The sequence below is a fragment of the Crotalus tigris genome, unplaced genomic scaffold (assembly GCF_016545835.1).
Source record: "Crotalus tigris isolate CLP2741 ecotype Arizona unplaced genomic scaffold, ASM1654583v1 scf7180000024461.5605484, whole genome shotgun sequence".
NCBI lineage: Eukaryota > Metazoa > Chordata > Lepidosauria > Squamata > Viperidae > Crotalus > Crotalus tigris.
Window position 1 is genome coordinate 2272207 of NW_024100632.1, and position 21282 is coordinate 2293488.

The 21282-nt window shown below is 42.8% G+C and overlaps 1 protein-coding gene across 13 annotated transcripts in view; it reads right to left on the minus strand.

Annotated features, from left to right (window-relative positions):
- Positions 1–21282, minus strand: part of MTMR3 (myotubularin related protein 3) — a 42065-nt gene extending 20783 nt beyond the window's left edge. For 4 of the 13 annotated variants that reach the window (XM_039332449.1, XM_039332447.1, XM_039332442.1 and 1 more), the window contains exons 1-6: positions 21102–21281; positions 8138–8210; positions 6126–6202; positions 4873–4962; positions 4300–4416; positions 994–1026 (exon numbers count right to left, since the gene is read on the minus strand). In XM_039332449.1, coding sequence (XP_039188383.1) covers positions 994–1026; positions 4300–4416; positions 4873–4962; positions 6126–6128 — 243 coding nt within the window. In that variant the 5' untranslated portion in view covers positions 6129–6202; positions 8138–8210; positions 21102–21281. Of the gene's footprint in view, positions 1–993; positions 1027–4299; positions 4417–4872; positions 4963–6125; positions 6203–8137; positions 8211–10216; positions 10495–18133; positions 18599–21101 lie in introns of those variants that run through there. The other 9 variants (XM_039332444.1, XM_039332440.1, XM_039332450.1 and 6 more) reach the window with 6 other exon arrangements.

Below are 21282 nucleotides of genomic sequence, written 5' to 3' on the forward strand. Positions count from 1 at the left end.
CCAGGGATTGGGGGCCCATGGTTTAGGTAACAAAACATCTGCAAGAAAGCAACTAAGCTCAGAGAGCACCAAGGACCTCTCCTAAAGTCATCCCTGGATGACGCTGACAAGGTCCTCCAAAAGAGAGAGGTGGGATTAATGAACCAAAAGGTATGATGGGTGTGGCAGAAGTTAGGAAGATTTGGCAAAAAGCTACCGGAAAAGAATAGGCAATGATAGTGGTGCAAACTCCATCGAATTCTCTTTCCCTTTTCTTTGTCTTATCTTACCCCTTTAATTTCTTTGACTTGCTATTCCTGATCCCTTTTCTCTGCTCTTCGTAAGGTCGCTTCCTCCCAACGTTAAGACTGGGACCTACGTGCCAATTACCTTACTGGTTATGAATGAGCATGCAGGACTAGCCAAGCTTACCCCTGGCATTTCACAGAGGACAATCTCTAGGAATGTGGATCGCCTGTAATTAAATAACCAATCTCCTAAAGACATTAGAAGCTTCTGAACTCACTGCGGACTGTGGCTGGGAAGGGCCACTTTGGAGGAAAATACACGAGTAAGGGAATTAAACGATGCAAAATTAAACCAAATGGGAGAAGAAAGACCAATTGGCCTAATTAAACTTCAACTCTAAAGCCTTGGAACTTTGTGAACCGTATCCAGGACTTGCTTAGGATCAAACCCAGTTCAAATGCATAACTTTTAGACAATCAAAAGAAGCCTCTTAAATTTCATGCAGGCATAAAGCGTCCCTGTTGAATATGCAGCTGCTTCCAAAAGATGGGTGTGTCAATACTTTAGAGAAGCCATCATTCCATGAGTTGGCCAATCTGTCGACTGAATCCTTTATCGAGGTATTTATTTATACAGGAGGGAGCTTCATGCTCTGACATGATCCATGCACGCCTGCCTATGCTGCAAGCCACGGTCAGCACATGTTCACTGTATTCCAAGCAAAGGTGCGGCAGTACAAATGCTAAACAGCAACGTTCTACTTACTGAGATCTCATAAGCAGCAAATTTACAGACATTCTAATGAATTGCAAAGAAAGAACAAAATTAGGCGAGAAATCAAAGGCCGTGGGATATAAACCTACATCGGCTAGATCACTAACAAACTCAGATGGAACACTGGGCCCGTTAAACCTTATATCCTAATTGGAGAGAAGCAGTGTCTATTAAAGCAGAATGGGATGTCACACGTGTTCATACCTTTTATGCTTACGAAGGAGAACTGATGCATCCAGAAAAGAACACATCATAGGGAGATGTTTTTCCCGTGGCAGTCTGCTAAAGCAAGGTTGGTTAAACTGAGGATTTCCTGAAATGAATTTGGGGTGACTAATTTTTGCCTGGACAAGGTGTTCAGAATCCAGCATTACAAGAAGAGAGTTGTTTTTGTTGTTCAGTTGTTACGTCATGTCTGACTCTTTGCGATCTCATGGACCACAGCACACCAGGCTCCTCTGTTCTCCAGTATCTCCTGGAGTTTGCCCAAATGCATGCTCACTGCACTAGAGACACTATCTAACCGACAAGGAGAGAGTCAGGGGGTCCATTTTCAATGAAGCTGTGAGATAAAAGCTAACCAAGATAATCATACCTAATAAGGATTTCACTTGTTAACTCCACTGATAAAAAAAATAATAAAAAGGGGGAGAAGAGCTCTCCAGAGTACTGAACATTGCAGCTGCACTACTTAGAATCAAAACATTATAAAACTGCAAAATGCAAGAGTCAGAAGGGACCAGAGAGATCATTTGAAGTAATTCCCTGCTCAGTGCAAGAAGTCTTCCTAGATGGCTCCCCAGCCGTATTTAAATAGCCCCAGTAGGGGAGGGTACCCTCCTGTTCTAGGCAGATAGTTTAATTCCTTAACCATTTTTCTCGGTTAGGAAATGGATTGTAATGTTCATCCGTCACCTCTGTTAAGATAGGCTAGATGAAGCAACTCCACAGCTGGGCGGTAACTATGCTTTATTGAAATAGCCCAGTGCTGCTCAATCTCAGAAACTTTTAAGATGTGGCTGGGGGATTCTGGGAGTTGAAATCCACATCTTAAAGTTGCTGGGTCTGAGAAATGCTAAGATAGGGTGTAGCAACAGAATATTGCAAGTCTTCTGGTTTTATCTTCCCTCCCTCTTTTACCCAACTGAAAAAAAATCAGCCTGGGCTTCTAGTCCAGGGCCTTCAAACTTGGCAACTTTAAGACTTATCAGGAAGGCAGAGTTAACCCATTGGTGGATTCTACGTCTCCAGTGCTAGAGAACTATCTTCTGCTGTAGCTGTCTGAGGTTTCTCATTGCAGTAATTCCCATGCAATATTAAAGTATTAATTCATTTAATATTACGTAACTGTCTGAGATGGTACCCATTCCAAGCACTCGCTCTTGCATAGCCAAGCAATAACTCACTTTCATGTCAGCCGCAATTGCATTCTTTATTTAGAATGCTGTCAATTCCTAAACAAACAACATTTTTGTTCTCTGGGAGATTAATTTTGCAACTGGCTAGCTGCACATCAAAGACAAGAATCAGCTAAAATGAAAATAAACTCGCAGCTGCGTACGAAAGAGAGAGGAATGGCCAACGCTTAACACGGACGTATTTCTGTTTAATTATAGTATTCTACATCATCGGGTTAGCACAAGGGTCCTATATGTGGATCTTAGGGGTCTTCTAGTCAGACCCTCTGCTTAGGCAGGAAACCCTAGACCATTTTAAGAGGGGGGGAAGATTATAGCTAAGTTTGGGTTATGGCTGATCATGTGAAGGCAGGCCATGAAAGGTGGGATCTAGAAAAAAACTGCCAAAACATGGTTTAATATTAAGATATAAACCAGAGCTATATAGATTTAGAGGCAGTTTGGTATAGTGGTTAAAGAACGGGGCTAGAAACCAGGAGACAGTGAGTTCTAGTCCTGCCTTAGGCATGAAAGTCAGGTGGGTGATTTTGAACCAATCCTTCTCTTTCAACCCAGTCCATCTCACAGGGATATTGTTGTGGATAAAGTAGGAGGTGGAAAGAGTATTAGGTATTTTCACCACCTTGGGTTATTTATAAAAAAATAATAAAAAGCGGGATAAAAAAAAACTAAAATAAAAATCTAAAATGAATGAATGCAATTATTTTGTTTCAGCAGATCAAAGGCTCCCAAGATGGCAGCTCAGGCTCCCAAAATCTCTACAAAGACCTGTCTGGCCATCTGCCAGGACTCCTGCCTTGCTTGAAATTTCCCTTTTTTTGTTGTTTTTTTAAATCTCTTCATTTAAAACAGGTTAATAAAATGTTTGTCAGGCCTGCTACACAGTAAAGAGCCAATCTCCAGCATCAGTTTTATTTCCCCCCCCAAAAAAGGCTTCTGAGTCTCACACCCATCCTACCAGCATTCTGCAAATATAAAGGAAGGAGATTGATGCAATTTAGGACAATTTTAGGGAACAGGCCAAGCAACCCAGAAATGACAGGTAGGGGGCTGCAGGTGAGGAGGGAAGAGGATGGCTCAAAGCAGGATCCTGACCAGCTCAAGGTTGACTCAGACTTCCATCCTTCTGAGGTTGGTAAAACGAGGACCCAGATTGTTGGGGGCAAATTGCCGACTCTGCAAACTGCTTAGAGAGGGCCGTAAGAGCACCGTGAAGCGGTATATAAATCTGCTATTGCTATGAAGGAAGATTGTCCAGGTTTTGGACCCTTCCTGAGACTTTGAGGATTGGCTTTGGCCAGGGCAGAACTTCACAGCCTGCTTGCAATGTTTCAACAGCTCCACTTGAACAATGAAGTTGGGGATTGATTAGCATCAAGGCCTGAGTTAAAGATCTGAATAAATTCTAATTCTATTTCGCCTCCCTGTCATAGCTTTGGGATGAGTCAGAGCTTTGTGATGGGAGAGAAACAAGAGCAAACTTTTGTTAGGTGCGCAGCTGCGAGGACGAGAGGTGTTCTAACTTGCCAGCTGACTAGGGACTCACACACTTCCGCAGCAGAATATGCATGAGGATTTTAAAATAATAATAAAGTGCAACAGTTTTGCTCTCCTTGTTCTCAACCAGCCGTTTTGAACAAGAACCTGTAAGATCAATTGAAATTCCACATGCCTGTCTGCACTGGTACACACAACCAGGAGACACTAGAGTTGGCAGGCGAGGAACTGAAATGCCACCAATGATAGAGGTTGCCCAAAATATCACAGGGGAGACAAACCAGCTGGCTTTTCAGATATTTTCAGTTTTGAACGGAAGGCCTATGGGTGCAGCTCCGGCTTCCATCGCCAGCAAGTTTCCGGTTTGGAAGAGACAACTTACGTTCACCACAGACTCCTTAAATTTGATGTGAAGCCTGTAGTTGGACAGGGCAATGACCGCGTCATCCGCTCGGCCCACATACTCGGTGCTCTCCCCATGGAGTTCAAGAAAGGGTACCTGCAGAGACAGTGGAAAGATTCGTTTCAGAAAGATGGCAACGGTGAAACCACAAAATGTACAACTGTGTGTGTCTGCACAAACACTTCCTACAGCGGGGTTTCACGGTTCTGAAACAGGAACCCAAGGGGCAGGGGCATTTCTATGTAAGCTGGCACCTGACCCCATAGTCCTGTGTGTCTTGGCAAACTAGATGCTGCTGCAGAGGCTGTAAGGAGCAGGGCTGATCTGCAACGTGGCGCCCGTGGGCCTCAAATGGTCCAAATACTTTGTCCTTGGCCTCCGACTAGCTCCAGGACCCACCTGATTATCAATATGGGTAGTCCTCAATTTACGACTGCACTCGAGCCTGTTTTCCATTGCTAAGCAAGGCACCCAAAGTTCTGTGTCTAATCTAGACTAAATCCCACAGCCCCTGGGTCCCACTGCAAGATCAAAGGCGAATCCAGGGTTCACCTGGAGATTTTCATCCTCCCGGATCAACTGCTTCCTGGGGACGATCTGATTAGCTTGGATGCATTCAAGGCTGTGATGAGTCTCTTCATCCTGCGAATTATTAAGTTGAGAAGTCAAGCCAAGGATTGTGTTCATGCCAATAGACTTGTACATGCTAGTAACATTTTTCTACCACCTGAATAATCACAAAGATTCATCCTTAGTCATCACATTCTGAAACTCTGTTCCTCTGTCAAACCTTTGAGAACCCAGAATATAAAGTATCCAGTCTCAAAGGTGTTTGTTTTTTCAAGAGGCAACTGTTTTTCTTGGAAGACGTTTCGCTTCTCATCCAAGAAGCTTCTTCATAAAGTGTCACAGTTGGAAAGGACTTTGGGGGTCTTCTAGTCCAGGGGTCCCCAATCTGTGGATCGCCAACAGTCCATGGCATGCAAGAAACCGGTCTGTGCAAACAAGCAAAGCCCCATCCATGGGATGCAGGCAGCGCACGAAACCAGACCCAATTCTGGAGCTGAAGTCCATAGGTCTTAAAAGTTACCCAGATTGGACATCCCTGCTCTAAACCTTCTACACTAAGCCTTAGCAAGAGATATCAAGCCCAGCTAGTGGTGGTTTCCTCAACAAGCAATGATTACACTACAACTTAGTGTGCTGTGTGAAGCCAGTCAAGTCCAGGGCTTTAGCTGCACTAACGATGCGGTTTATTTTTCTACCAGAAATTCTGGAAGCATCTCTCGTTGTACTGAACACCTTTTTTTTCCCCTCTGTGAATTGGAAACGAGGATTCAGAGGCACATGCAATAGTTTTTTTTGTCCGTCCAGGTAAAACAAAAAGAGAGATGAAGCAGCTTCATCTGGATGAGGCTTCCAGGGATAGCAATGACCAATTTAAATCCCCAACTCACTTCTTTCGTTAGAACCTAAATTTCTATATGATCTCAACAGGACAGAGTGAAGCTAATTGATTTTTGCTAGTATCAAAATGATCTCCTGAAGGAGTTAAAATTGTTTAGCACAGGGTTTTTCAACCTTAGCAACTTGAAGGTGGGTGGGTGGGCTTCAACTCCCAGAATTCCCCAGAATTTTGAGAGTTAAAATCCACCCAGCTTCAAGTTGCCAAAGGTGAGAAACACTGGTTTAGCACAATCAAACTTTGAAAGATTGCTGTAAAGAACTAAAGGTTGCCACACTTAGCATTCCTGGGCTTCTGCCCTCTTTCCTTTTACTCAGTCCTAGAGGACTTGTGCACGTACCATGACAGAGCTGAGGTGCAAGGCAAGGTCCTCACCCTTGCTTTCAAGTTCTGCAGCGCTATATATCGTGGAAAGATCTGGAAGACAAAATTATAGGGTGGATATTGAGAGCAATACATTTATTATTTGCCAATAAATATTACAATATCAGAAATACTAGAATATCTAGAAATACTCTCTAGAAATACTAGAGAGATCAAAAAAGACATATGTAGAATTCTAGTGATAAAATTTAGAGGCAGACATTACCAACTGCATTATGTTTTGTTTAAAATATTTATAGACTACATTTCAACTCCAGACTCTTGCCAAAGTGGCTATGTATAACAAAAGGAGCAAGACATCCTTAAAATTAACATATAATCTTAAGTTAAAAAAAAAATCAAAATTTTAAAAACCCACAGTTCAAATTTGAATCTGACTCACTGGACCTGTTCTGAGAAAATGATTTGCATAATGCCTTTAAAGCGTGATGATAATTTATTCAACCACAGATCTGACTTGTTTGTCAACTGTCTCCTCTGCTATGAAGGAATTCCATTTTAAATCTTTTTGGTGGTCAAATGCCACACAGTATAGGAGTCTGCTGTTCAAAGGCTAAAAGTAAAAACAAAATGCATTTCATTTCCTGGGCACACCTAAAACAGCTCCTTGCATTCTGGACAATACATTTATTAATTAAGTCCAACTACTGTAATGTTCCATTTAATTTTAATGTTGCTGATACCACACTTCTAACATGGGTGTAGAGATCTGAATCGACAAGTCAGCAAAGTCACAACTGGGAATCACGAATACTGTTGTTTAATATGACATCAGAAAGCAAAGTCAACCCAAAGACAGTCGTTTTACAGGTGGGTCATTAGTTTTATATTTCAGACTTAGGAAGTGTTCAGTGAAAGGATGAGTTCCAATAACATTCCTTTTTTTGAAGTTTCTGATCTGGTTTCCTGAAGATGGTAAAGTGTAGCTTGTTGGATTTTGGCTTAGTGCTTAGGCACAAAAGCCAGCAGGATAATTTTGGGCCAATCTCCAGGAGACAGTGAGTTCTAGTCCTGCCTTAGGCACGAAAGCCGGCTGGTGATTTTGGGCCAATCCCTCTCTCTCTCAGCCCAACTCACCTCACAGGGTGGTTCTTGTAGGGAAAACAGGAGGAGGAAGGAGAATAAAAATAATAAAGATGGGATAAAAAATTCAAGGCCAGGGAGAAATTCAGGTCAGCTGCTGAGTAAGAGACAGGATGGAAGGAGAGAGAGATTTATATGCATAGTCTATGGATCTTCCCTAATTAGGGACTTAATGAAATCAAGGTTCCACACAAAACTGGTTTGGTTAAGGAGCAAAAGGGGAAGAATTAATCACTGGTCCAGATTGCTGCTTTCCTAATCATATAAAAAATGCACAATTTGTGGATAAATAAGTGCTGGAAGAAAAGGAGGAGAGAGAGATACCCTTTTGAAATAGTTCAGAAAACCCACATATAGCCGCAAAGAAAATACGATGGCAATATTCACATTCTACTGCTATATGAGCCCTGGTGATGCAGTGGTTAGAATGCAGTATTGCAGGCTGACTCTGCCCACAACCAGGAGTTTGATCCTGACCAGCTCAAGGTTGACTCAGCCTTCCAACCTTCTGAGGTCAGTAAAAGGAGGACCCAAATGATGGGGGCAAGAGGCTGACTCTGTAAACCGCTTAGAGAAGGCTGTAAAGCACTGTGAAGCGGTACATAAGTCTAAGTGCTAGTACTAAATACCATTGAACAATTCAGCACAAATATTTGAAAGGTTAAGGACACTATTTATTTATTTTTATTGTGCCCTTTCATCACACTTCCACTATAGTCTACAGGCAGAATTTAACAATTAAAAATAAATAAATACACAGAAAGTTAAACAAAATAAGCAACTGGCAACAAAGGGATGCAAAATAATTAGCAGGATTTTTTTAAAAAAAATGCAATTCTGGAAAAGGAAAACATTGCTGGGCATTAAGGATCTATATAAACTTACCTATTAATAATAAACTCCTTTGATAAAATTTCAGATGCTCTTCAGATTGTCGGGTATGTCACAGCAAAAATAGCTGAAAGGACAAAATATTACCCTGTAATTAAACTTCATCAACTCCTTGCTTGTGAATAAGCTTCATCCTAAACCAACATTTAAGCTGTAGAATTAAAGGGCTACTTCTGACTTAATCTCCTAATCTTGGTACTGGTCAATATATGTAGTTCTCGACTTACTTAATGGCAGTTCAAAGTTACAATGGCACTGAAAAAAAGAGACTTATGACCAGTTCTCATACTTATGACCATTGCAGCATCCCCACAAGTCAAGGCATCAAACCTCAGGTTCTTGGCATGTATTTACGATGGCATCCTGGGATTCTCATTTGCAATCATCCTTGGGATCTTCTGACAAGCAGTTAACGGGGGAAGCCAGATTCACTTAATGACTGCATGATTCACTTAACCATAGTGATTTGCTTAATGACCATGGCAAAAACCTTCGTAAAATGGGACAGAACTCACTTAACAACTGCCTTGCTTAGCAACCATACTAGGGGATCCCAATTTACTCAAAAGCTCAGGGCTGGTATCTAAATCCAACTTGGGTCTCCTGGTTTGTTGCTCCCCAACAAACTAAGATCTCTGGGTCGGACAATGCCCTGAGATCTAGTTTCTTGATCAAATTGTTCTTGCTGTTTGCCGAGTGGGTACAAATGAGCTAAGGGCAAGAAATGGAAGTTGGGAAACTTCCCAATGTTAGCTTAGTGCACACATCAGCACTAGTATTTCCCTGGTGTGAACCTTACGGCTTTCTTCTTCTCTGACCCAACAAGTAAAGCAGGGGTCTTCAAACTTGGCCCTTTGATGACTTGTGGACTTCAACTCCCAGAATTCCTCAGGCAGGCACGTGTGCCTGGCTGAGGAATTCTGGGAGTTGAAGTCCACAAGTCATCAAAGGGCCAAGTTTGAAGACCCCTGATATAAAAGAATATCAATGGAAAACTGTTGGTTATCTATGTGTCATACAGGTAGTCCTCCTCTACTGCTACTGATCGAATCAAAATGTATACTGTATGCTAATGAACATTTTGAGAGAGAAGTATGGGTTCCAGGGGTGCTTAAAAATGTCCAGGGAAGTACCGTAAGGAATTCCTTTGGGGTGGAATCATTTCACATGTCAACCTTATGGTGGAAGTCTCTGGTTTGAGCCAATGTGTACTCTTAAATTAACAGGTAGATAATAGTAATGGCTATTACACGCTGTCATGGTGTGTGTACATAACAGGATTGATAAAACGTAGCTGGAGGGATGTTCATTCTGTCATTTATACAAAGGTCTCAAGATCACACTTCTTATTTTCTACTCATTGAAAGGAACACTTCAGACATTTGCAGATACTATTTTATCCGATTAATTTCCCTTTCCTTTTTCTTGTAATGTGAGCTCGCTTTCGACTAATGGGTGTAAATACCTAGGTTTAGCTTTAATGTACGTGTTTTGTGCCGTTTCCTTCTTTTTCAAATGAACAGTGAAATATAATTTAAAACCTGCTGGCTAAACACGCCATGTAGAGCTCCGGAAATCTATTTAGACATAAACACTAGTGATCTCAGAATTTGGAAACCAATCCATAACAACTAAAGCATCCGATAAAACTAAAAATCCTAAAAACCTGAGATTTTGCTAAAAAAAAGGAAGAGAGACTAGACATGATCTAGAAGACAGTCAAGGTCAGGAGGCAGTGCTTACATTCTGACTCCTTCAAATCTTTCCTGGTAGCCTGCCAATACATTTTCTTGCTTTTACAGTCAACCCTCACCTACATCTCTCCCTCTTCTCTGACAAATGAGGATAAGCAAAAAATGAAAATAAAACAGATAAAGCTCCAAATGGACAGGAAACGAAGGAATTGCCTTGACTAGGCTGCCCGACTCTTTGCACGTTTAAATGACAGATGATTGCACATGATTATTACAAGTGAATATAATAAGAATTGTGGAAGTCTTTATTTAGAGGCCTAAATGGAAATGTCAGTTCTAAAGTCTGCTAATGAAATGACAGGCTTGATAGCCAAATTACCTTTCAGATCTGCTCCTTTTGATGGCGTTTCTTCTCTGCCTAGCCTCCCTTCCACGTGGGAAACCAGCTTTGCAGATACCATCTGCTTACAGATACAACAAGGATTCCAGCTTCCCTTCTGAACGTACCGCTCTGTGCCGGCTGATCTGGCAAAAAGCCACCCTGCATGCTGGCTTACTTCTGAGTAAACAAACCCCAGGGTAGCAGAGCAAGTCGGCCTGAACCTCTTAGGCTATATCTCAAGCAAACAGAAGCATGTGATAACACAAGTTAAAACATGTGCCCTCCTGCTCTGGTTCTGATAAATTTTTGCCTATTAATAAACATCCGGCACATACATTCAACTTTGTTCTTGAGGAACCTAAAGCCAGGGATCATAAAAAGGAGAGGGGCTAGCCCAGGGGTAGGCAACCTCGGCTCTTTTATGACTCATGGACGTCAACTCCCAGAATTCCTGAGTCAGGAATTCTGGGAGTTGAAGTCCATGAGTCATAAAAGAGCCGAGGTTGCCTACCCCTGGGCTAGCCTAAACTGGTGTGCAAATGCATTTATAATCCTGTAAAGTCTTAAGCCCAGGCTAAAGCGATAGTTTTCAGAATCTTCCTTTCCTTTTCCAAATCCTAGCCTGTCTTATAAACAAATTTACAGGTAGCCCCCAACTTACCACAGTTCATTTGGTGACCGTTTCAAGTTACAACATCACTACATAAAGTGGCTCAGCATTTTTCACACTTGTTACCCTGTGGTCACGTGATCCAAATTCAGACAGTCGCTTCGGGATGTCTTTTCAACTTGCTAACCTGACTTGTGAGCCTAAAACTCAGCGGAGATTTTTCTTCTGAATATATATCCCTATTTAGATATCGTCACGCTCAGAACTAGTCCAGGTGATTCACAACACAGAAGACCATCTCACCAGAACACATCAAGCCTTACAGAAAATAAAATAAAATAAAACATTCTCACCGAGAAGAAAAAAATAAGACTGGATCTTGAGCACTATATGAACGTAGATGGGTTCAGGCCTAAAACACATTCCGAACGCAAGCAAGAAATAACCATCAGAAAATGCAATATTGAGATGTCAAGAAAAGATAAGAGCGTTCAGCAAAAATGGAGGAAACTGTCCAAAATCATGACATAAGTCCATGTGCCTATATTCTGTGTGTGTCTGTGTGCGTGCCATTGACTCAATCCACGGGAATTATTCAAACCAGAGTCAGCAGTCATTTCAGAAAAATGTGGAAGGACAGCTTGAAAATTATATCAGCTCAGAAATTAATTAAGAAAATGAGCAGAAGGCATGTCTTCGTTTTATTGAGAGTAAGGGTTTCTTTTCCTGAGTTCAGCCAGAGATTCTGAACAAGAAATGGTGTTTTAAATGTATTTCTTGATTAAGGGGACTCAATCTTGCCCTGGGGGTCAATCTGCAGGGTCAATATGAAAAGGACAGACATCTGTTGAATTTCTCATCAGCTGCAAGATTTACGATTCAGCTCAATATTCCCATTGCTACGTGAGACAGTTGTTAAATGAATTTTGCCCCATTTTACGTCCTTTCATGCCACAGTTCTTAAGTGAATCACTGCAGTTAAGTTGGCACACTGTTATTAAGAGAATCTGGCTTCCCCATCGACTTTACTTGTGAGAAAGTTGCATAAGGGGAAGAAGACGTGATCCCGGGACACCCCAACCTTCATAAATAGGAGTCAGCTGTCAAGCATCCAAATGTAAATCACGTGACCCTGGGGATGCGGCAATGCCATGGTAACTTTGAATGGCCACTAAACGAATCGTTTTAAGTCGAAGACTATTGGTATCAAGAGTTCTTAAATTATAAAACAAGCAGCTGGCAAGCAACCTGAGGCATCCTAGAACAGTGATCTTCAACCTTTCTAATGCCGTGACCCCATAATACAGTTCCCCATGTTGTGGTGACCCCCAAGTGGGTGTGGCCACCAATAAGAGGGAGTAGGACAGCTAGGGAAAAGGGAAAAAAATGGCAGACAGCATGGTTTGGTGACCCCCGTGAAATGGTCATTCGACCCCAAATGGGGTCCCGACCCACAGGTTGAGAACCACTGTCCTAGAAGATTACAGGGCATTCAAATGTGAAACAGAAAAAATTCCAAGTTGAAGCAAAAGCTGAATTACTCTGCACTATTGGGCAAAGCAATCTGTATTTCAGGTAGAATGCACAAACCAAATCCTGCAAGAATGCAGGTTGTGAGAAATAAAAAAAAATGTTTACTTAGCAAAAAATTAAATATGAAGAGCGGCAGAAGCAAAATTCTTTTCGATTTGAAAAGTGCATTATCTTACTGTGAAAGCTTGTCTAATAAAGTTGAAAGCTTCACTGCATATAGACAAAAGAACATAATTTGCTCATACTAAATAGCCAGCCACAATTTAATATTCCTGCTCACAGCAAGTTCTTGTTACCGGGAATATGAAGAGTAAAGGCAGAAATAGAATATCTGAATTTTCCCTATGTGTGCTCTTTAAGTAGAAAATTACATGTAGTAGACTTTATTCCACTGCTATTGCAAAGTCCAAAACTATTATCTTTTGTCTGATAGTGGTCATCACCTCTATTCCAAACAATTCAAGTTAAATTTTATGCATTTGGCAAATAAACACAGTTCAAAAGGATGCCATAAGCCCGCAGGGCATCAGAAGCAGTTTAGTTATAGTCTAATATATTGCACTTAATATAATTAGTGTTATCTAAGAGCAGCAGCTTTTAAAAAACAAACTAGCAAGCTTCCTGCTTATAAAGAAATATACTAACTAGTTGACTTATCCATAGCCACCTGTATCAGCAGATCCTGGAAATCAATTATGGATAGAACTCCCTACCAAAAGCCAAGTCCAAAAACACCAGGGAATTTCTAGAAGCCTGGCACTCTGACAAATCAGCCATCAATAGACATATAGGCATACACAATATCTATAGACTATGCTAAAGGGACAATCACCCAGCCCAAAAGCGAACAAAAAGATCCAAGCATCTCTCCACTAGCAATCGGCACCCAAATCAGCATAGATTAACTCTAAGATTAACATCAGGCCAACAATCAAGTAATTAAAGACCCAATCAAGAAACTGCCAAAGAAGCCAACAGTAAACAGCCCGAGCAAAGAACTTCTAAGACCACCCCAGGACAAGCCCCTAAAACAATGTTTCTCAACCTTGACAATTTTAAGGCATGTGGACTTCAACTCCCAGAATTCCACAGCCAGCAATGCTGGCTGTGGAATTCTGGGAGTTGAAGTCCACATGCCTTAAAATTGTCAAGGTTGAGAAACACTGCCCTAAAATATAAACTGAGAGCAAACCCCACTCCCTTCTAGCACTGATGATGCTACCTATTTTAGTAATGAAACGTCTGCAAGCTCAGAAACCACCAAGGACCCTTCATTTCAACCCTCAGCTACAAATATTCTCCTTTATTGGTACAAGGCATGACTTGGCGTGAAGTGTGAATCCTGTTCAGGAGAGATGCTGAACACCTAAGAACCAAGCCTTTCTCATACATTTTCCTTCCTCCAGCTCACTAATTAGCGATCAACCCGATATGGAAATTCCCCTGGCATCTTTAATTCATGTGAGCTTTAGCAAATGGCTTATAAGTGTTTCCCACAGCCAACTTAACCTATCAGTGGAGGAAATTGAATCCAGACGTATTTGCCATTAATACGTTCAAGTTGATTGCTATTAATTGCCCTATTCCTTTACACGCTTGTAGTAATTTCATAAGCAAAAGGATCTTTTATCTCCAGGAAACACATACAATGAAGGAAGGGCCCTTCTTTTCTGACATAGCTGTCTTGGGTGAACGACCCCAAAATCTTGCATCGGGTTTTTCAGAGATTACTGGAGAAAGGACTTTGGAATGGCAAATGCCCGTTTAGAAAAAAAAAATGAAAAAAGAAAGCTCTTCTTAAATTCACACTCCTTAGGGAAAGGGACTGGCAATGACACTAGGAGGGGTAAGAAAGTTGGTTTTCACCACTTCTCAACCTCAGCAAAGTGTTGGGAAACAGGGAATAATTGAAATTGCTTCAATTGCTGCCTTCCAATAGCAACGCATTTCTTGGACTTCTCAACCTTACCAGAAGGGGTTTGCAAAAGATGGTGTTTTACACACATATACACACACTACTGAATGCTCCAGACTGGAATGAGGCATGAATCAGTTAAGACAAGTTTATCACAGCTTAAATGAACCGCTACCAGGTTTATGAGCAATATCGGTATGTGTGTGGAACTAAGGTAGAAGCACGTATAAATATTTCCTCTGCCTAAAATGTCCTTTTTTGCCCTCTAGTGTTTCGTTTATATTTCCTCAGAGAGCTGTCCTCACATTCTACATCATTTTTTATGAACATCACTTAATAATTATATTTAGATATAACCTAATAGGCAATTTTTAAATTAACCAGTGTGTCTCCCGGACCAAAACAAGACACGTTTTAAACAAATCACTATTCTGAACAGAATGAAAACAAATATACACTGCAGCCCAGCTCTCCTCCTGGGAACCATCACAGTTGTAGCAAATATAAAATATGTGACATAAAAAAGTAAGAAGGTGGCTTGCACATCAAATTACATCCCAGGTCCGCCTAGCTTGGAGTTGTCTAAACCAAGGAAGAACAACCAGTAGCTCTGGAACCACAGACATTAAGTAACTTTCATTATAAATGATGATGATTTGGAGCTTCAGAGTTCAAATTCTGCCTTATTTGGAGGCTCATGAGCACATAACCAGGTTCACATTGAGCGATCAAGATTTGAAAAGCTTCAACAGCAAGAGAATAGAACCATACCTGGAAAGAGGTGCACACCAACACCTACTGTGGATATTCCCAGCTCAGAAAAAGGAATCTAGAACAGCATTTTAAACTAGGTGATAATGTCACAAATCACAAAGCAACCTGGAATATGTGCTGTGCTTCTGGCAACAATGTCACATCCATGTATTCCGTGGTGTTTACACTGACTGCGTTTCCCCTTCCCAAAAGCAAAACAAAATAAACCCATCTCAACAACCGCATTAGCACAGGTAGTCCTCGCCTCACAACCACTTGTTTAGCGACCATTTGAAGTTACAACAGCACTGGAAAAAATGATTTATACGACTGGTTTCAACATTACAACTGTCCAAGCCTCTCCAGTCACATGATCAAAAATTCAGATGCTTGGCAACTGGTGTGTATTTACAGCAGTTGCAGCTTCCTGGGGAGGTGGTGTGTGTGCGTGTCCATTTGCTCACAGCGTGTGACCTTCCCTGTCGGCTTCCCACCAACAAAGTCAATGGGAGAATCCGGATTTGTCTAATGCCCTCATGATTCAATTCATATCTACAATGATTCGCTTAGCAACTGCGGCAAAAAATGGTCGTAAAACCGAGTGCAGCTTATTTAACAGCCACCTTGCTTACAATGGAAGATCTTGTCCCAATTGCGGTCGTTAAGTCGAGGACTATCTGTAGTGCCCGTTTGTGGGTTTGCATCTGAGATGATAAACTTAAGCAACCTTCCAAGGACAACGCAGCTCACACAAGACAGAGAGGAAAGGGAAAGAAAGAGCTTGGAAATTAGATATAAGCAGCCTCTCTCGTTCTGTTGTCACCTCACAGTAACAGGCCTGGAAGCCATTAACTCCGTCACCACAAACCTACCAGCGAAGGGAGAAAATTACTCTCCACTTTTACAAAATACCCCAGTTCTGGTACTGTAGAAAACTAGCATTAAGGAAACTAAATTGCATGTTTGTCGTGAGGGTTAAATCTACAAACCATGATTATACAACGACAGGAGCAAGCGGTTAGGAGGATTCAAATGAAAAGCAGCAAGCAACTACGGGACGGGGTCTGCTACGTCTTCCCTGGAAAACTCGGAAGGATCCATTCTGCACAAGCCACGATGCTGCTCGCGCTGTGCCACTCCCAGGATGCCCATAAACCTGGTCAGAAGGGAGTGAAGAGGAATTCCCAAACACTGGACAGCCCCCTTCGGAGGATAAGCACGCCCAGACGCCAGGAAAGAACGGAGAGTCCTTTTCTCCACCAAGAAACGCTGGTATCCTTATTTACAGTTCTGAAGTAACACTTTCTGCTTTGTGTAAACACCCTGAAAGGGAGCTTGTTCAACTGAAATAGGCCTGAGTGACCTAAGCTGTGAAGAAACCTCAGCATCTCTGCAGACAGGAAGAAGTCAAGGTTGACCTAAGCAGAAGTATGCCAGGGTTATTTCATTTGTTTCTCATGCCTGTGTCAGGAATGCCAAGGAAGAGGGCATAGCTAGGAGGGGCAACTAGCAGACCCCCCCCCCGATACCCCGATTTGGCCCAATTTTCAGCTGCATGTTTCAAGCCCTAAGATCTTTGACTGATGACCACAACTGAGTCCAAAATTGACGCTGCTAAGGTTGCAAAAGGTGATCACACATGAGGTTACGTCTTGCCATTGTAACTTTGAATGGCCACTAAATAAATGGCTGTTAAGTCGACACCTGCACTAAGGAGTTCGGGATATTTTAAGGAGAGTAGTGGAAAAACCAGGCCTCCCAGAGGCTTTCCACTCCCATTCTTAACTCTCCCCCCAAAAAAGGGAGGGTAAGGAAAACTGGCCTTGCCCTCCCCAACAATGTCACCCGAACTTCCTGTTCTTCTCCAGGAGGCCGAGAGGCTGACTTTGCATTGTCCCCCCTTCAAAGAGTGCAGCGCTGCAGCCCACCTGACACCCAGAAGGGTTTCTAAAATATTTATATTCTATTGAAGCTGGCATTCCTGAATATCATTTTAATTTAAAACTGTTTCATTAGCCTACTTCTGTCAATCACTTTAAGTAATAAGCTTTTCTATGACAGCTCTGACAGGCTAAATATGCAAAATAAAGCTAAATGGCACTGTGTCTGGGCTCCCACAACATAGGCTTCAAAACCACACATGGCTAAGTTCCCATTATGCTTTATTGCCTTCCATTAATCATAGGCCTGATTGATTTATATCTTTTCTGTTCAGGAGCTCAAGGCAACATAAGCAGTAGACTCTTCTCTTATTTTTTGTCCCCATAACAACAATCTGGGGAGATAGACTGGGCTGAGAGGATGACTGGCTCAAGTTGCTCCGTGAGCTTCTGTGGCTAAGGATGGAATAGGCCTCCCCACACCTGGTCCAATATTTTACCCTTCACACTAGAGTTTCTCGACCTTAGCAACATTTAGAAGTGTAAACTTTGATTCCCAGCATTCCCCAGTCAACCATGTTTGGCTAGGGAATTCTGGGAATTGAAGTCCACGTATCTTAACTTTATCAAGGTTGAGAAACACAGCTTTACGTAATGGTTCATTCCTATGTTAAAACAATAATTGGATTCCTACAAAACTATGACCCACAAACTAACAAAACACACTATGACCCACAAACTAACAAAACACAGCTTTTGTTGTGTTCTATAAACCCACTATTTATTCATTATTTTTTTATGCCACTGATCTCCTCTACAAGGTGACTCTGGATGCCAAAGAACTACATTCTTCCTAGTAGAACTTGCCATAGTAACCAGTAAACTGCAAAGCATTTTTGTGAAATATATATTACTGGGAAGGGCCATTTTCCGATTTAGGCTCTCCCAAGAACAATTCCTACAGGAGAACTGAAAAAGATGACTATCTGTGAACCGAAAATCACTTTAAGGAAGTCATAAAGTAAACGTGCCAACAGTTTAGTTCAGAGTAAAGCAGGTTCCTGCAAAAATCCAAAATCCTAGTAAGATTGTTTTTTTTTTTTTTTGAATACTTCAACATGAGCATGATAGATCACATGAGAACCAGCTGGAATAGCTCTTTAACGAGCTGTATAATTTATTTGAAAAAAAAAAAATCAAAGGAGAGCCTTACTTCCTCTTACCTGATTACACAGTTCCATAAGCATAATAGCAACCTGCAATTTTGCCCTTGAACAAAAAGTATCCCTTTTGCATTCATCTTAGCTCTTTCTGCCTCCCTCTTTAACACCTCTGCAGTTATATAATTGCAATGCACAACTCAATATGGCACCAGGAGATATTTTGCTTTCTGCCACATGAAATGACACAGCAGTTTGCTATACCCAACCTTTCATAAACCAAGGAACATGTGGTCCTCTGAAGCCATACCTTGATCTCCGTGGCGACTTCAAACCCCCAACCCCAAACGTCGTTCCTTCTCCTGCTGTTTTTCCAACTGTTAGCCACGTTTTTCCAGCCACTGCCACAAACTAAAGAGGTCTCTCTCCGTCCTCACCCAATAACTTCCTCTTCTGGGATAATTCTGAAATCTAACAGCTGTTTTCAAACCTACAAATTTCCCAATCCAGATTTCTGAGGCGCAACCTAAACAATAGCAAGTCACAATAGTTCAGCAGCTTGGACGGTAAAGCAGAATGGAGAAGATGTGGAACCTGAACTGAGTATTTAAGCATCAGCAAGTACTTCCAGTCAGCTGAAAGGAAACCGCATTTCTTAAAAGAAATGGCATTTCCAAGAATGGCCCAGTTATTAGCCGAAAGGCCAGTTCCAGACGGGCTTGTTTATTTGGACTTAAGTTGTAATCTTCATCCTGCTTTGCAGGCCCCAAGCAAGGATTCCTTTTAAAGGGACTATTTTTGAACAGAAATAAGAGACAATTAGGCAGAGAGGCAAGAAAAGACTGCAGTACAGGACTGTTATAAGTTGAGGACTATCTGTATTTGACAAACAGTACAGGCAGTCCTTGACTTACAACTTACTTACAACTGTTCATTTAGTGACCGTTCGAACAGCACCGAACAAAGTTGACTTGTGGCCATTTTTCACCGTTGCAGCATCCCTCCCCAGGGTCACCTGATCAAAATTCAGATGCTTGGAAACTGACTCACATTTATGACGGTAGCAGCGTCCCGGGGGGGCACATGATCCCCTTTTGCGACCTTCTGACAAGCGAGGTCAATGGGGGAAGCCGGATTCACTTAACAACCATGATACTGGTTTAACAATGGCAGTCATTCACTTAACAAATGTGGCAAGAAAAATCGTAAAATGGGGCAAAACTCAACTCATTTCTCATGAACAAAATTCTGAGCTCAGTTGTGGCCATAAGTCAAGGACTATTTAATAACCAACGTGCCAGGATACTTCGTGACTGTCATTTATGGTTAGTTAAGACTTTAGGAGCTGACTTTCATCATGCTCCTTTTCCTCCAGGGCAGCTTTCCCCCACACCCACCCACATGCAACTTGGAGAGAGGTGCTTTATAAACCTGCTTCAATCCCTTAAATTATAATCACAGCACAGATAGGATGAATTTTCCCCACACCCTTTTCAAGGTAGTCTAATCTGCATGATGAACGGGAGCCCGGAAGTGGAAGATGGGAGTTACTCTGGAATAACCACAGCTGAGCTCAAGGATAATTTAATGGCAGTAATACTGGACAAGAAGGAGTGAGGACCAGCCAGAAAAACAAAACCAGAAGACTCAGCTCGGGGGAACAGAACAGAAAGCTGCCATGCATGGTGTGGGAGAAAGGAAGCAAAGAGGACGGAGACTCAGTTTCCTGCCCTAGAGATGAAGGATCGCAGATCAAAATCTGGCTGCACCCAGTCTAGGAGAGGCAAAAATTACATCACGTCTTTACTTACCAATTTCGACAGCAGCACAAAAGCAGGGGTCCTGGTTAAAATTGGACTTTTCAGCAAATGTGCATTTGTCTGGGCTGGAAAGGAGCAGTCTTGCATGCTCCAGCCAGGGCACGAGACCCCTTCAACTCTTAGGGGTTTCTCTTCAGCGCTTAGCTACCTGTCCTGATAGGACTTGCCAGAGGCTTCTCAACTCCAGCCCCCACATCACAAGTGCTGGACTCCCCACCCCATGACTTTCTTTTCTGGACCTTCCCCAGGGGCTGCAATCCCCCTTCCCAAGACACCTCACTCCCCCCTTCTTCCCAGACCCCTCCAGAACAGCCGCCCTGCTCCCCAATCTGCCCCCTAGTCAGGGATGATGAGACTGGGAGCCCATCTCCCCACGAGAGAGGGATCCCCCTCGCAGAAGGGAGACCAGGCCTTTCGGCCCATCCTCAGCCTTCACCGCTGCAGACCGTGCCCAGCATCCGTTTCTACCTCCATCCCCTTCCTCCTCTTCCTCTTGGTGGCTCATCTCATTCAAGGCCAAAATGGGGGGGGGGAGGAGAGAGAATCAATATCCCCTCTGGTGACTAGTAACTATTAATGGCCAGAAGTGATGGGTTGTTGTTATTATTATTATTATTAAAGATTTAAACTTCAATTCAATTCACAGTCTGGGATTGGTAAAAAGAGTTCCAAGTCTTAACCAAGCACCTAAGAACTGCTAAGGTAACATCTGTGTGTGTGTGTGTGTGTGTGTGTGTGTGTGTGTGTGTGTGTGTGTGTGTGTGTGTGTGTGTATTATTATTATTGATTTAATCTTCAATTCAATTCAGTCTGGGACTACTAAAAATTTAACCACTCCAAGTCCTAACCAAGAGAGCTATTAAGGTAGTAGTAGTGTGTGTGTGTATTATTATTATTATTGACTTGTTGTCAAGGTCCTGCAGTGAAGGTTCCACGTAAGGTGGGATTTTTTGCAAAGTCAGAATATTCGGCTACTACTATTATTATTGCTATGATGATTATTGATCACCGCACAGTCCCCCCCCCCGGCAAAGAGGCTCCTTCTCACCCTCCTCGGGCTCCCCCTGCCCGCAGCATCCCTCTCCCTCCTGGGGGGGGAGCGACCCCAGCCCCGGGCTCGCCCTCAGTGCGGCCCCCTCCCCTCCCAGGCCCGCGCGGCCTCCCCCCCCTCCCCTCCCCCGCCGCCCTCAGGCCCGGCGCGGCCCGCTTACCCGGCAGCGTTGTCGGCGGCTCCCGGCCATGGCGCGGCGGCCCTCCGGTCCCGGCGACGACGGCAGCCCCTCGGAGTCCTCCGTGGCGGCCGTGGCGGCGGCGGCGGCCGCTCTCTCGCTGCCGCCCAGCCTCCGCCTCCTCACAAGCCAAACAACATGGCGGCCGGGGCCACACGCCGGG